Genomic DNA, 12,982 nt, shown 5'->3' on the forward strand with positions numbered 1-12,982 from the left:
CTGGGATCATCCATCTGGTGGTATTTTGTAGCGGAGCATATGGCGTGGCTCAGTAGCTCGACAGCCTGGGTCGAGTTAAAGGTGGTTCCGAAAGACATGGTGTTGGGCGGATATTGACACAACTGCCAGGTATTGGAGCATGAAATAGGCCAAGGGAGCGAAATGTGTCTCTGTGATGTTTTTTTTGGGGGGGGGGGGGGGGGGGGGGGGGTTCCGTGTTTCACTGACAAAGGTGGTTCAGCGCCGACGTGACTTTTTAATAACGTAAGAATAAAAACGGAAGGTATCTGAGAGGAGCGTCATAACATACCAATATATATAGGCACTACGGTGGTACGCTGCTTTGCTAAGCTAAGCCAAGCTGGCTGGACGGATGGATGCGGGTGAATTTAAAGTCCCGCAGGATGTCATCACAATTCGGAATGACCCACTTCTTTTTATACAGAAATCAAAACACCCACCTCTGCTCTGAAGCCAATAAAGTAGTAGTCTGGTGCATAACACAAACATAATTCTCTACTTCCAGCCTAGCTTGAGAAACGACAACAGCATGGTATTGCCGAGCCTCACAAACTTTCAAATTCCTTATTGTGAGGACTATCATTTTGTAATTTGTATACACTTAGCAGGTTTGATTCTCTAGGCTGGAAATCTGGAAGGCGAGGGGATAGTTAGTGCGGTAAGGCTGCTCGCTTATCAAAGAAGCTATCACAGCAAAACAACAACATTAAACCTTTGCCACCGGACTGGAGTTCGTCTAGGAGCATGTTATCAAACCAAAAGCCATGGACTGTTATTGAAATCAGACACTGTCAACTCATCAGCTTCATCTCACGTCTTCTGTTTCTAATACATAATTAGAACAACATCACTTTCACCTGGGTTTCTATCTAGATCGCACTAAAGTTTTGTACATATCACACCATAAGTCTTCACGATTGCTTTCTACTCAATCAGCAGCATAGAAATTGAACAGGATGACAAGGGCGAGGTGCAGCAGGAAGATTGGAGTGCCTTTTGTGTTACCACGTTCTGCGAGCTGTTAACTCATGTCATTCTCCCAACTCGTCACTTTGCGTGGCCGAATCCCAATTGCAGCTTCAGCCAAGCTCCAAAAGTAAGCCTTGCGGGGCTGATCGTTGGGCTGACCGATTCTAACAATAGCGAAATTGTTGCCTGCAGTGTAACCTTGGTCCAGAGAATTATTTTGCAGCCCAGCCTTAATCAACTTCGCCTCTCGATGCCAGATACATCTTTAGAAGCTACACCTATTATTTCAATTGTCCCAAGCAAGGCGTCAATCAAGGAACGATTTTGATTCATGAAATATGTTTGGTATTGTTATAATCCTATCACTCCTGCTGTCATTTGCAAGTGATGCTGCAGCCTTGCTGGTAAATCAGACTCTTGCAGCCAACTCTTCGCTAGCCTGTACCACAGAAAGAGCTGATGATGTACTCAAACATATCAAGGAAGATAATCTCGATGTTGTGGTGCTTGCTGCTGCATGTCGCAGCGTTTGTAATGTTGTCTTGGGATCAGGAAATCCTGTATGTTCTTCCTTCGAGCACTGGAGCTGAAATCATTGACTGATTCTAATAGGATATGGCGGGCCCGGGTGTACGTATCACTTCGATAAATTATTCTCACTGGAAGCCACGAGCTAAAGCATGTCTGCAGATGATGATATCCTACTACCTCCAAATTGCGTTATCCGTCCTGTTCGGGCCACTTCTGCCGTTCCTCATTTGGATTTCCAAGAAGCGATCATTCCAGCCGGTTCTGCGACGAGTTGCTCTTTTGGAAAAACTACTTCTATCTGTGGTCCAGACTAGTTTATTCTACTCTTCCTCGCTCTTCATTGCAGCAATTTTCCGCCATTGCCAAAGCCCGTCGATTTCAGAATACGTAATCCTAGGCCGGTTGCTGAAACTCCAATTAGCGACCATGTCGTTCTTACTTTGTGGGTTGGTTCTGGAATGGCGTTTGAAAGAATTCAGTATTCCATTTGAATGGGTACTATATTCCGTAGTGATCATTCTGTCTCAAGGCTTGACGTGTGTCGCACTGGAGCAAGGATTCCCCGTGATGGTAGATGAGGATTCGATGTATTATTTCCAATTGTCAGATGCCTGTGATGACATAGATGGGAATGGAGGTCCTTTCTATGGATTTAAAACTGACATCTTCTATTTCTCGAGAGGGGAGACTGGTATGACTGCGTTGCTGATTGCTCTTCCAGGAATATGGCTAGTCATGTACCTGATTCCGACACATTGGAAAAGATTGCCGGAGCCTGCCATGCGCCGGCTCCACTGGAAGAAGATCAAGCTGGGACTCAGTGCGCTCATTTTTCTCTTTCTTTCTTACCTTTTCGCAGGCTGTATCATGCTCTCGGTAAGTGTCAGCCAAACCGTCCAGGAAAACGAATGGGGATATGGTCAATCCACAGCAGTATTGCTCTGGGCTCCCTTTTTCTTTGAAGCAATCAGCAATACTATAAGTAAGAAAAGCCCCAATCTGAAGACAACGGCACATACTGAATCTTACACAGAGCATGAGAGATCACTACGAGCAATCAAACAAGTGGCTGTACATCTACAGGACTTAAAACCAGGTTGTCCAAGTGATCAAGCACATGAACGGCTCGTTGGAAGTGGCTCTGTCGATGAGCACGAGGTTGTTGCGGAGCAAAATCCGGATGATGAGGGGGACGATGATGAAATCGCCTTGGGAGTGAACCGCAGAGACACCGAATCTAGGATGGAAGGGCGAGGAATTGTAGGACAAAGTGATGCAGAACGGGCAGCGACATGGCAGTGTGACCATTTGCAGAATCCCCCAGAAGCCCACAGATTGAAAAGAAGATTCACATGAGGTGCACAGTTTGAATGAAATAGCTCACGACCTAAAGTAGGGGAAATTGTTTTGCATGAACTAGGTTATCTGAAATATGGTAGAGGATATATTTAAGATACAGAAACTGGGATTGGAACGGGCCCCCTAGATGAGAGAACAGTCAGATTCTGGATTGGAAATCCTAGGGACGGGGAGAAGATTGAGGGCTGGTCCATAGATCACTTACACAGGGCTATCCGAGGCTCCCAAGTTGGCTTGGTGCATAGCTACGAGCGGATGAGCAAGGCTAAACTTTCAACTATTACCATCGTTGCACTTACTTCTAATACCATACTTGTCGGGGTAGTCCACTGCGCTGTGGAAGACACTCCAGTTGTCCCACATTTGCACATCACCGTTCTCCACGGGAGTCATCATAATGTACTCAGGGCGAAGAATGCGCTCTTGCCAGCTGAGAATAAACTTCCTGATCCTAGTGACATCCTCAACCACTTCGACTTCGCTGGTAGGTGTAGGTTTCAAGAACATCTTTCGAACGGCAATGCCATGAACTTGGAAAGCTTTTTGGCCAAGGGGATTGACCCAGACCATCGGATACTGGAATCTTGGTCAAAAAAGCCGTGGTCCGGCATTCAAGTACCACTCACAGTTTTGATCTTTGCGGGATCCCATTCAGGCATCTCTTCAATCTTATGCTCCAACCCTTCATTTTCCAAACCAAGACCGTTCGGCCGACCCTTACACTTCTCAATCCACATATATGGGAAGGGGGCATACTCAACCCAGCTGTTATCTGCGAGCATTTTCTCCTCGTCGCTCAATAAATCATAGAGCTGAATCGTGCTGAAGAAAGCTGTCTGTCCAGGCTTGACTTTCATGCTCAAACCACTTCCATCATCCCAATTTACTTGGATGTCTTCTTGCTCAGGACATTTGATTGCGCGAAGTGCTGTGAAATGTGGCGGTTCACGCTCATATAGAGGTGCGTCGATATGCCATCTCTGGAATTGGGTGTTGCCTGCAGCAAATGATTCTGCCGATGGTGGGTATCGGTGATAGTCGTTACTTGGTCCATAAGCTGTAAACCCTTTGACTCCGTAGTGATCATCGCCCTGATATCCTTTACCAATAAGTCTGACATTGGGAGCACTTGGGATGCCTGGAACTTCTCTATTCTTTGCGGTTGTCAATAAATATTCTCGGTACTTTACGATGTCTGGAAGGTCTTACCGACAACAAACCTCCCACTTTCTTGAATTGTTGTACTGTTCCATGACCATGAACGTTTGGTGCTTCGGGGTCCAGTCTTGTGACTAGCTCCCAGTGTTTTACTGGATTTAGATCGTGTTGACCCTTGATCATAACAAGCTGATACTTGTGAGTTGCCTCTCTGAGTGCAGCCAAGTCTTCGTTGGAGATGTCATTCAAGTCAACTCCTGTCACTGTTGCTCCCATGGTGCATTTCTTGTCTAAACCATGCTTGATTGGCGTCACTATCATCTTGCTTTCAAGGACCCTTGAAGGAGACATTTTGATGTTACTCTTAGAGGTAAGAGATTGGAAACAGGCAAGATAGAGTTGGCCCGAAGAACGATGAAGAACGATATAATTTCAAGAATGACAGTCAGGAGTTGACCAACAGCTAAGCCAAGTTTGATAACTTTATACAAAAAAACGTTCATAACAACCATAATGCACCGTATAATTGTGAAACACTGAAGTTGACATAGGATTATCTCGACTGCCAGATCTCGGCCGAATGTCAGATAAGGGAAAAGGCGAGACCCGAAAGCCCACAGATCTAAGATAAGAGAAACGGCATCATATAAATCCTATCGGAAAGATACACGGGCATCCCCGCCACTGATTTCAGTGGATAGAAGTGGGATGAAGTACAGCCTGTACAGGAGCCAGTGCCTGCTCGGCTGTCAGTCAGAGAAGAATGATTTGCTGTGCTGTTCGAGCAAGTGAGCCCGGGGCTGAGTTGCGACGATAGGAATCATGAACCTTGAAAAGAAAATAGGAAGGACTTACTGTTTCAGTCTTGAATCTAGACGAGAGAGGAGTCAAGAAGAGACCAAGTCATGCCCAGGTGGAGTTGACTGCCCCACTGTTACACGTGCCCATATCTCATGCCTCGAGCCTTGCGATCAAGGCTGCAATAATTTTCTCAAGTGAAGATGCCCAGCAAGACCTTGAAGTGAATCAAAGCTTCCAAGCTTCAATAATCAGAAGTCCTTGTACTACCAACCGCAGTATTCTCCATCCAATATGCCACCCCGCATATTTCTTCTTTCCAGCCCCCGAACCCTCAAATTCATCTCCCGCCGAACCTACAGCTCCAAAACGAGCACCCCTCTAAAATTGGCTTATGACTTGCACTCCCCAGCAAAACCCTCATCCTCTGCTCCACGGGCTATTATTTTTATGCATGGACTGTTTGGGTCCAAAAAGAACAACAGGAGCATTAGTAAGTGAGCCTCCCCCCTCAGATTCCTAGGCTTTAGCACACTGTATGTAAGAACTGGTTAGATGGTGTGTTAACATTACTTGCAGAGCTCTTGCCAGGGATTTAGGGAGACCGATTTATGCTGTGGTATGTTTCATGATATCTGGAGGGAGGATTGAACTGATAGGGAGGCAGGATCTAAGAAACCATGGCGATTCACCGCACGATCCCAACCATGATTACCTCTCCATGGCGAACGATGTCCAAGGATTCATGGAAGAGCACGGATTGAAAGAACCTACACTGATAGGGCACTCAATGTCAGTTCCACCAATCACCTAGCACGCCCGGAACATACATTGATGGACTTCAGGGGCGCCAAAACAGCCATGACACTGGCCCTCCGTTCCCCGGAACTCATACACGACATAATATCCGTGGACAATGCCCCTGTGGATGTAGCTCTCATGAGCAGCTTCGCACAGTACATACAGGGCATGAAGAAGATTGAGGAGGCAGAGGTCACGAAACAGGCGGATGCGGACCAGATATTGAGCGACTATGAAAAGGTATATTGCCCTTCCCCTTCCAGTTTCTCTCCCAATTCGCTGATCCTCAGCTAACATCATTCTCAGTCCCTCCCAATCCGGCAATTCCTCCTCACAAACATGTACCAGCCACCAGAGACACGCACCAAGAGATTCCGTATCCCTCTCCGCATCCTCGGTTCAGCATTAGGGAATCTAGGAGACTTCCCGTTCAAGAATCCAGGAGAAGTGCGGTTTGAGGGACAGGCGCTGTTTGTAAGAGGTACACAGAGTAAATACGTGCCTGACGAGTCGTTACCTGCTATAGGGGAGTTCTTCCCTAGGTTTAGACTGGCGGATGTGGATTGTGGGCATTGGGTGATTTCGGAGAAGCCAGAGGAATTCAGACAAGGTATGTTTATGTCCTTCTCTTTCTTTGTCTGGTTTTTTTGCCCATGCATAGTCAAATTTTGTCTGGAGTCGAAGCTGATCTATGTGTAATTGTAGCTGTTGTGGAATTCCTGACGCCGAAGGAATAGAAGAGAAAATTGTACATTCTAGTGTAATAGTATAAAGGGTATCATGCCATGCCATACAATGCTCTGTGCAAAGCCCATGCCTCATCTGCAAACCCCAAACTTCATGTCTGCGTAACTATGCATACCCATAATCCAATATGATATCCAATCCTCCAAGTGTGTCCTCACTTGTTGCCATCCACTATCCACCGATTACCGCGCTCTTCAATTCCCTACCCTCTCTCCTAACATGCACACCCACCTCCCTCCGCCTGCCCACCACCCCCAACACTCACCGTCCCAGCACCCCCAACCCTCCCCTTATTCTTCATCAACTCCGGCCGCTTCACAATCTCCCCAACACACTCCACAAACGGCCTCCTCACATTCTCCCTCGTCTTCGCACTCACCTCGCACCAGCCCACCGCGCCCCTCTCTTCCGCCAACTTCGCGCCCTCCTCCCTACTCACCGTCCTACTACTCTCTCTATCCAGCTTCGCGCCAACCAGGTACGTCACCGCGCCGGGCTGCGCGTTCGTCTCGACTTCGTCGAACCACCGGTCCATGGACTGGAAGCTGGCACGGTTGGAGATGTCGTACACGAGGATTACGCCGTGGGCGCCGCGGTAGTAGGAGTTGGAGAGGGTGCGGAAGCGCTCTTGGCCGGCGGTGTCGAGGAGGTTGAGGCGGTAGGGGGTGTTGTGTACGGAGAGCTTTTTCATCTGTTGGAGGAAGGAGGAAGGTTAGTTGGGCTGTCAAGAGATCTCGTTGTGTAGGTAGAGGTGGGTAATTATGTGGTTTGTTTAGAAGTGGTGCGGTGGACAATGAGAAGAAGGAGACCGCGAAGGAGAAGGGAGGGACGCGTACTTTGAAATCTACCCCTATCGTGGCAGTGGAGGATTCATTATCGAACTGGTCGTCGCAATACCGTATGAGTACTGATTAAACAGACATTATTAGCAGACAGATCAACAGGCCGGAATATGGCGGGGTTCTTGATGCATGTTGCAGTAGTACTCACAAGCTGATTTGCCTGCTCCAGAGGGCCCGATCATTAAGATCTTGAGAGTGGGGAGGGACTCGTCGGATGCCATTTCGATATGGTTGTTTTGGAAGTCGTGGTGTTGTGAGGGAGTTTGGCAGCAACGCCCTCGAGGGAAAAGATACCTACAGCCAAGTTCTGAATCACGACGTCAGTGTCACCTTGTCCAAGCGCCACCAAAAGCTAAGCCTTCACCTCCTGACCCTAAGTACTAAAACCACTCACATGCCCAAAAAGCAGAACTTCACTCTTCATAAACAGATATCCAGGTAATTTTTGATATTTTGGAATTCATTTTGCTAGCCTTAATGTATGCCAGACGCGCATACAAGTCACGCCTTATGCCCCACAAAGCAAGACCATGACCAATGCAAATGACCAGTAGAGAAAAAACCCAGAACGAATTTCATTGACCAGCTAGCCCTTTACACCTCGTCCAAAACCTTCTCCTTGAACTCCCGCTCGACCTTCTGGCCCGACTCGTCTGTGTTTGATTCGCCGTGGAGGTTGAGAAGAGCGCCAAGGTCGAACTTGGGTGCCTTCAAGAGCTTGACTTTGCGGATGTGGACCTATTTGGGATGTTAGTGGGTTGCTTATTTTTGATAGATACCGTGATTTTTAGACGCACATTTTGTAATGGGTAGATGCCTTGGGTGGCCTTCTCGATCTCACGTCCGATGACCTCGGGGATGAGCTTGGCTGTGAGTTGTGTGAGGGTGCAGCTGGAGGCTTCGCGGACGATAATCTCAGTCATCTTCTTTCGGATAGCTCTGATCTGCGAGGAGGCGGCATAGGTGGTCTTCTTGATCTGGTTTGGGCGGCGCTTGGTGAAGGCGATAGCGAAGAGGCGGAGGAGGTAGTCGTCGGTGGTCTTGACTGTGACGTTGGCCTCAATCAAAGATTGCCACTTGCGGACGAGGGAGCGGAGCTTGTCGGATGTGAAGTCGAGACCGTGGAAGTTGGTCAAGCAGTTCTTTCCTTGAACCTCATCGACTCTTAGCTTGACCTTGCGGAATGCGTGGTCCTCATCCTTCTGTAGATCGGCCAAAGAAACCTCGAAGATTCTGCCCTTCAATGCATCGTTTGCGTTCTTAAGACCGGTGGTTCGGTTGACAAGGGTCTTTCCGACACTGCGAAATTATTAGAATTGTTTGTCTGTGGGGATTCGATGCAGGTTATCGTACTCTCTGATTTGGAAAGATGAGGGGGCCTGGAATATTATTAGCTACTGTATAGGCCCTCGAATCCAGAATTAACGCGCATACCTTGACTTGGTACCAATCCTTGCGGGTGAAAGGATCCAAGGTCTTCTTCTTGAGACCCTTCTTTCCCTTCGAAAGGCGCTTGTTCCTATCTTCCTGTCAGACTCTGCATCTCGAATTTGTTGCCCCTCCTGCCATCGCGCATCCTGCTTCAATCGTCCATTCGAAATCAAGAGAGTATCAAGGATGAATACTCACTTTCCGACAGCCATGATTGCGATAGGTTACCTAGTCGCGGGGCTGTTGTTGTGAAGGTGGGTTGTCGACGTTCTTTGGATTGAGGACAAAATCTTGAACATGTCAAAATGGATGTGTGCGGCCGGCCACTAGTGTGGAATCCTTAGCGAGGGCTTGGCGCGTTGATTTTCCGACCAAAGTTGAGCTCACGTTCCGGAAACCTCAGCACAATGAACAACAAAATTTTAACCAGATTCAATTCTTCATCAAAAAAGTATATCTTCTGTTACGCCAGATTCTTGGAAGTTGTTGCTATGAAAATTTAACATTTATTGAGGACTTCAAAAGAAACGACTGTGGTTTTCTTGTCGCCTAGCCAGTTAACACGCATCAAGGACCACTCACTGCCCACCGATCTTTCGACGTGATTTCACGTCAGATGGCTACATACTCGTAGCTACAAGAGAGTCCAACTTTATTTTCCTCAATACTTAATTTCAATCCCGAAGTCAATTCGACACGAGTACCTCGATGCAACATCGTCACACTCACGGGCCACAGTTGGCTACCGGCACTCCGGATGTTACCAGCCATCATAGTTCACCAAGTCATCCAAGAGAACGTCAAACAGGTTGTTCATCAATTCCTCACAGTGGATCACAATGACAAGGCATGTATAGACAATAGTTTGTGCTCTGTGCATACATACGGGTATCCATTAAGTAAATACATAAGAAGGTTTGACGACAGCGGTGAGTGACCTCGTGCATCTCACTAGAGGAGAGCAGAGCCATCGCGATGGGCTGCAGCGCACCGTCCTCTCTCCGGATGTCTTCCGGATGCGAAGCCCCATTAAATGCTTCGCAACGTACAATTGGAACAACAGCTTGGTTCCGGCTGCGTGCTAGAGTCCCGCATCCTGTTTTCATTCCTTGTCTTGCCATGCACCGCTTATTGAGTTGGTGCTGTGTTCTCCTTTCCATCCTATCCAGTCCGCCGCTTCCAACGCCGTGTCCATGGCGCCAGAACCTGAACGCCTAGACCAGACCAGTGTGCTGTCCTTCCCGCCCGCCTGTCTCGGGGATTTGTTTTCGTGTCCTGCATTTCGTGTTGTTTGTTTGGGTCTCTGGGTAAACCACCCATGTCCTCACGTCTCTTCATTCCGTCATCACTCTGAACGAAGCTCTGGCTCAAGGAACACCATGCTCATGTCTCTCACTCTGGTGATGATACTCCTGGAAATCCTCAAAGCTAGGAAAGCTGTAATAATTGCCAGCTACTCAACTCATTAGTACAGTTCGTTGCTTCTCTTTCTCAAGTAAAGAAACTCACACTGCTGAATCACAATCTCAAATGGTTCCTTCCTCTCCCCATTTACACTCCCAGGACTCCCCTGCCCACTTGAACATACACTCCCAATGGACTGACGATGCTGCTCCCTTTCATAATTTTGCTGTGCTGTAGAGTAGCTCGCCACTCTCTCCAATAACGTCGTTGCTCTTGCTGACTGCAGACTCGCGAGATCATTGCGTGAGGCGTTCGAAGTTGCCAGTGAGGGTGCGGTCGCACTGGCGCGCATGAGTTTGGGCCTTCTTCCTGAAGGGGATTTGGGTGATGGGTTGCGTGACTGGGATTTGGAAGGCATGGTGACCGTGTGGCGAATTGAGTCGGAATCAATCCAAATAACAACTTTTTCTTCGTAAATGAAGAACGGCGACGAGAAATATGTAATTGCTTTTCCCGCAGTTGTATACTCGTATGGCGTATGTAGGTAAGTTCGGCGAATATATTTCAATTCAACGTTGGGGATCGGAGGGTGTCGATCGGTTGGGCGATCAATTCAGCGAGTCAGGACCAGGGTGTGTATAAGTGTTCCAGTATCTTTCCAACAACAATACCAAAAAGAACCAAGATCGAATCGGGACGACTTGTTTATATGGTGGTTGAGAAGTATGCAATTCGAAGGAGGTGGTGGTTTGTGAGACAGTGTGTGTGCAAGCAAAACTCAGATTTCGCCGCGCTCGTATTGGATGGATGGGACCTTTGTCTGATGTGTGTGTGTGGTAGGTATGAGAGAGTTCCGCAGAAGTAAGAAGTTTACTTTTTTTCTCAGCCAGGCTTAAATCCGAAACGTTCCAGCGAAGGATGGATATCCCTAGAAGATTGTAGAAGCATTAAATGATTCAAGCTCAAGCTCAAACGAAAGTCTTTTTCAAAATAGAAGGGAAGAGGGAGAGGGGGGGAGTAATGTAAGGTAGGAAAGGTTGGTAAGGCGACTGCAGATATAAGCAGAGCAGGCCAGACAACCAGACAACACAGATGGCCCAGACAGCACAGTGGACCCTCTCCCCTCCCCTACCCTCCCCTCCCCTACCCTCCCCTCCCCTCCCCTCCCTGGCTCGCTCCTAGTTTTCCGAAGAAGGTTGACTAAGGTAAATGCAATATTTACAGCACAGCACAGCACAGCACAGCACAGCACACAACAGCACCACCGAATGTCAAGCACACACACGCACGCACATAAGCTCCACTCCACTAATCCCCTACTGTAACTTACCACCACCTCATCACCACCACCACCACCACTCACGACTCACCACCAATCCATCCATCCATCACCAAAACCGAGACCTTAATCCCCCCTGCCACCCTGCCCTCTTACCCTCCCTCCCTCCTCCCTCCCTTCCCCGTCCGTACCTAAACTACTCCAGCCCAGCCCACACCACACCACACCACACCAGCCCAGACACAGACACCCGCCAGACTAACCCCCGGCATCCATCCCGGAGCCCTGCCCTGCCCTGCCAGGCTCGCTCGTGTGCTGTAGGGATGTTCAGACCCAGACCCACTGCAACGGTCCAGCCCTTCTGAGTTTTGAGGGTTTGCCCGCGCCAAGAACAATTACTGTACAGTATCAACACACCTCGATGCATGCCTGCATGCATGCAGGTATCGATCATCGTTTTCCTTCTTCATAGGTACCGGATATCCTTCCCCATCGTCATGCTTCTATTTTCTGCTCTTTCTACCTACCTCCGTAGACATTGCTGGAGCGACCGATGGCCTAGAATATGCAGGTTGGAGAGTAGCTGGGAGGTAACTGCATATGGGCTTTGGTTTGGATACCCCATTCTTGCCTGGCTTCCATTGTCATTGTCTACCTATCTACCTACCTATCTACCTACCAACTGATATTTTCCATTTGCCGCTGTCATCCGCCTACTTTTCATTTGCTTGCTTGCTTGCTTGCTTGCTTGCTTGCTTGCCTGATTCCCTGATTAATTACTTGCTTGTTAACTAGTCAGTCAGTCAGTCAGTCAGTCAGTGGTCTGCAGAACAATTTTCTTTCCCTGCTCTGGGCGTTCAATCCGCCACATGTCATCGCATAAGCCTCTTCCTCTCCTCCCCACTTCATTCGCCTCTCCTCTCCTCCACCGGGGGGAAGGGGGGGCACTCCCACTCCGAGCCCGGGTTCCTCCCCTCCAACCCAATCCAACACTCTTGCTTACCCTTACCCTCATCCTATCGCGCTCTCTTTCGTCTGGCTGGCTCACTCACTCACCCTCCCAATACCGTGTCTTTTCCCGCTCATTCACTTACTTCCTCACTCCCCACTCGCTCGCGCGCTCGCTAGCTCGCGTTCTTCTCACGCGATGAGCGATGCATACCAGATGCAGACGCGGCATACGGTACACTCACTCACTCCAAAGCTAGCCTAGCTAAAGTAGGTAGCTATCCTGGATACATATGTGGAAGCTGCTCAGTCGTCACTGTTACAGTACTGTCCTCTCCTGTCCTGTCATGCAGGTGCGGTGCGGTGCCGTGTCGTGTGTGGGTAGGCTTATTTATTACACAACACAACTCAACTCAATACCAGATAATACCACACAATACAACATCGGTCGGCGAGTGCTTCAGTCGTCTGCAGTCTGCACTGCACCCCTCTTTTGCCTGAACCTGACTGACTGACTGACTGACTGACTGACTGACTTGGTTTGGCTGTTTACTGCTAATACCCACCTAGCATACCCGCAGCCTTAGATTCTATCCATTGTCCAGGTGGTGGATGAGAGGATGGATAGGTGAGGTGAAAGAGAGGGCTTGGAGAGAGATCAGGTCTAGTGGAGGTACAGTGAGATACAACTGCG

General features: G+C 48.5%; 6 protein-coding genes across 7 annotated transcripts; 2 read left to right on the top strand and 4 right to left on the bottom strand.

The window, feature by feature from the left end:
• Positions 1–1,224: 1,224 nt before the first annotated feature.
• ONS95_013448 (uncharacterized protein) lies at positions 1,225–2,877 on the top strand (the record flags this gene model as incomplete). Its single annotated transcript, XM_058507096.1, has 4 exons — positions 1,225–1,550; positions 1,603–1,620; positions 1,681–2,503; positions 2,555–2,877. Exons 1-4 carry the CDS (start codon positions 1,329–1,331, stop codon positions 2,875–2,877), a joined length of 1,386 nt encoding a protein of 461 aa, XP_058357827.1. The 5' UTR covers positions 1,225–1,328.
• ONS95_013449 (uncharacterized protein) lies at positions 2,870–4,935 on the bottom strand. Its single transcript, XM_058507097.1, has 6 exons — positions 4,894–4,935; positions 4,090–4,776; positions 3,507–4,034; positions 3,180–3,456; positions 3,086–3,125; positions 2,870–3,003 (listed from the first exon to the last, which is right to left on the bottom strand). Exons 2-6 carry the CDS (start codon positions 4,387–4,389, stop codon positions 2,970–2,972), a joined length of 1,179 nt encoding a protein of 392 aa, XP_058357828.1. The 5' UTR covers positions 4,390–4,776; positions 4,894–4,935; the 3' UTR covers positions 2,870–2,969.
• A 109-nt stretch (positions 4,936–5,044) lies between these two features.
• On the top strand, positions 5,045–6,656 carry ONS95_013450 (uncharacterized protein). 2 transcript variants are annotated; one of them, XM_058507098.1, is made up of 6 exons: positions 5,045–5,333; positions 5,416–5,455; positions 5,504–5,628; positions 5,682–5,877; positions 5,944–6,247; positions 6,343–6,656. In XM_058507098.1, the coding sequence occupies exons 1-6, from the start codon at positions 5,131–5,133 to the stop codon at positions 6,372–6,374; spliced, it is 900 nt and encodes a 299-aa protein (XP_058357829.1). In that variant the 5' UTR covers positions 5,045–5,130; the 3' UTR covers positions 6,375–6,656. The 2 variants fall into 2 exon arrangements, with proteins under 2 accessions (XP_058357829.1, XP_058357830.1); XM_058507099.1 differs by having other exon boundaries at positions 5,944–6,656.
• ONS95_013451 (uncharacterized protein) lies at positions 6,599–7,447 on the bottom strand (the record flags this gene model as incomplete). Its single annotated transcript, XM_058507100.1, has 3 exons — positions 6,599–7,075; positions 7,221–7,291; positions 7,375–7,447. The coding sequence occupies 3 exons, from the start codon at positions 7,445–7,447 to the stop codon at positions 6,599–6,601; spliced, it is 621 nt and encodes a 206-aa protein (XP_058357831.1).
• Positions 7,448–7,820: 373 nt separating this feature from the next.
• RPS1 (ribosomal 40S subunit protein S1B) lies at positions 7,821–8,869 on the bottom strand (the record flags this gene model as incomplete). The annotated part of the gene is made up of 5 exons (XM_058507101.1): positions 7,821–7,964; positions 8,024–8,525; positions 8,580–8,605; positions 8,661–8,745; positions 8,856–8,869. The coding sequence occupies 5 exons, from the start codon at positions 8,867–8,869 to the stop codon at positions 7,821–7,823; spliced, it is 771 nt and encodes a 256-aa protein (XP_058357832.1).
• Positions 8,870–10,024: 1,155 nt separating this feature from the next.
• ONS95_013453 (uncharacterized protein) lies at positions 10,025–10,479 on the bottom strand (the record flags this gene model as incomplete). Its single annotated transcript, XM_058507102.1, has 2 exons — positions 10,025–10,110; positions 10,167–10,479. 2 exons carry the CDS (start codon positions 10,477–10,479, stop codon positions 10,025–10,027), a joined length of 399 nt encoding a protein of 132 aa, XP_058357833.1.
• Positions 10,480–12,982: the final 2,503 nt, after the last annotated feature.

The sequence above is a fragment of the Cadophora gregata genome (genome assembly GCF_030347475.1).
Source record: "Cadophora gregata isolate MNR1 chromosome Unknown scaffold_7, whole genome shotgun sequence".
In the NCBI taxonomy this organism is placed as follows: Eukaryota; Fungi; Ascomycota; class Leotiomycetes; order Helotiales; family Ploettnerulaceae; genus Cadophora; species Cadophora gregata.

Excerpts from the sequence above, each read along its gene's own strand:
- ONS95_013449 (XM_058507097.1), bottom strand. The coding sequence starts at position 4,389 with ATGTCTCCTTCAAGGGTCCTTGAAAGCAAGATGATAGTGACGCCAATC. Across the intron at positions 3,457-3,506 it reads ATCCCGCAAAGATCAAAACT|TATCCGATGGTCTGGGTCAA; the intron begins GTGAGTGGTACT and ends CCAAGATTCCAG. Across the intron at positions 3,004-3,085 it reads GGAGCCTCGGATAGCCCTGT|GGGGCCCGTTCCAATCCCAG; the intron begins GTAAGTGATCTA and ends TCTCTCATCTAG.
- ONS95_013450 (XM_058507099.1), top strand. The coding sequence starts at position 5,131 with ATGCCACCCCGCATATTTCTTCTTTCCAGCCCCCGAACCCTCAAATTC. Across the intron at positions 5,456-5,503 it reads GGAGACCGATTTATGCTGTG|GATCTAAGAAACCATGGCGA; the intron begins GTATGTTTCATG and ends ATAGGGAGGCAG. Across the intron at positions 5,878-5,943 it reads TATTGAGCGACTATGAAAAG|TCCCTCCCAATCCGGCAATT; the intron begins GTATATTGCCCT and ends CATCATTCTCAG.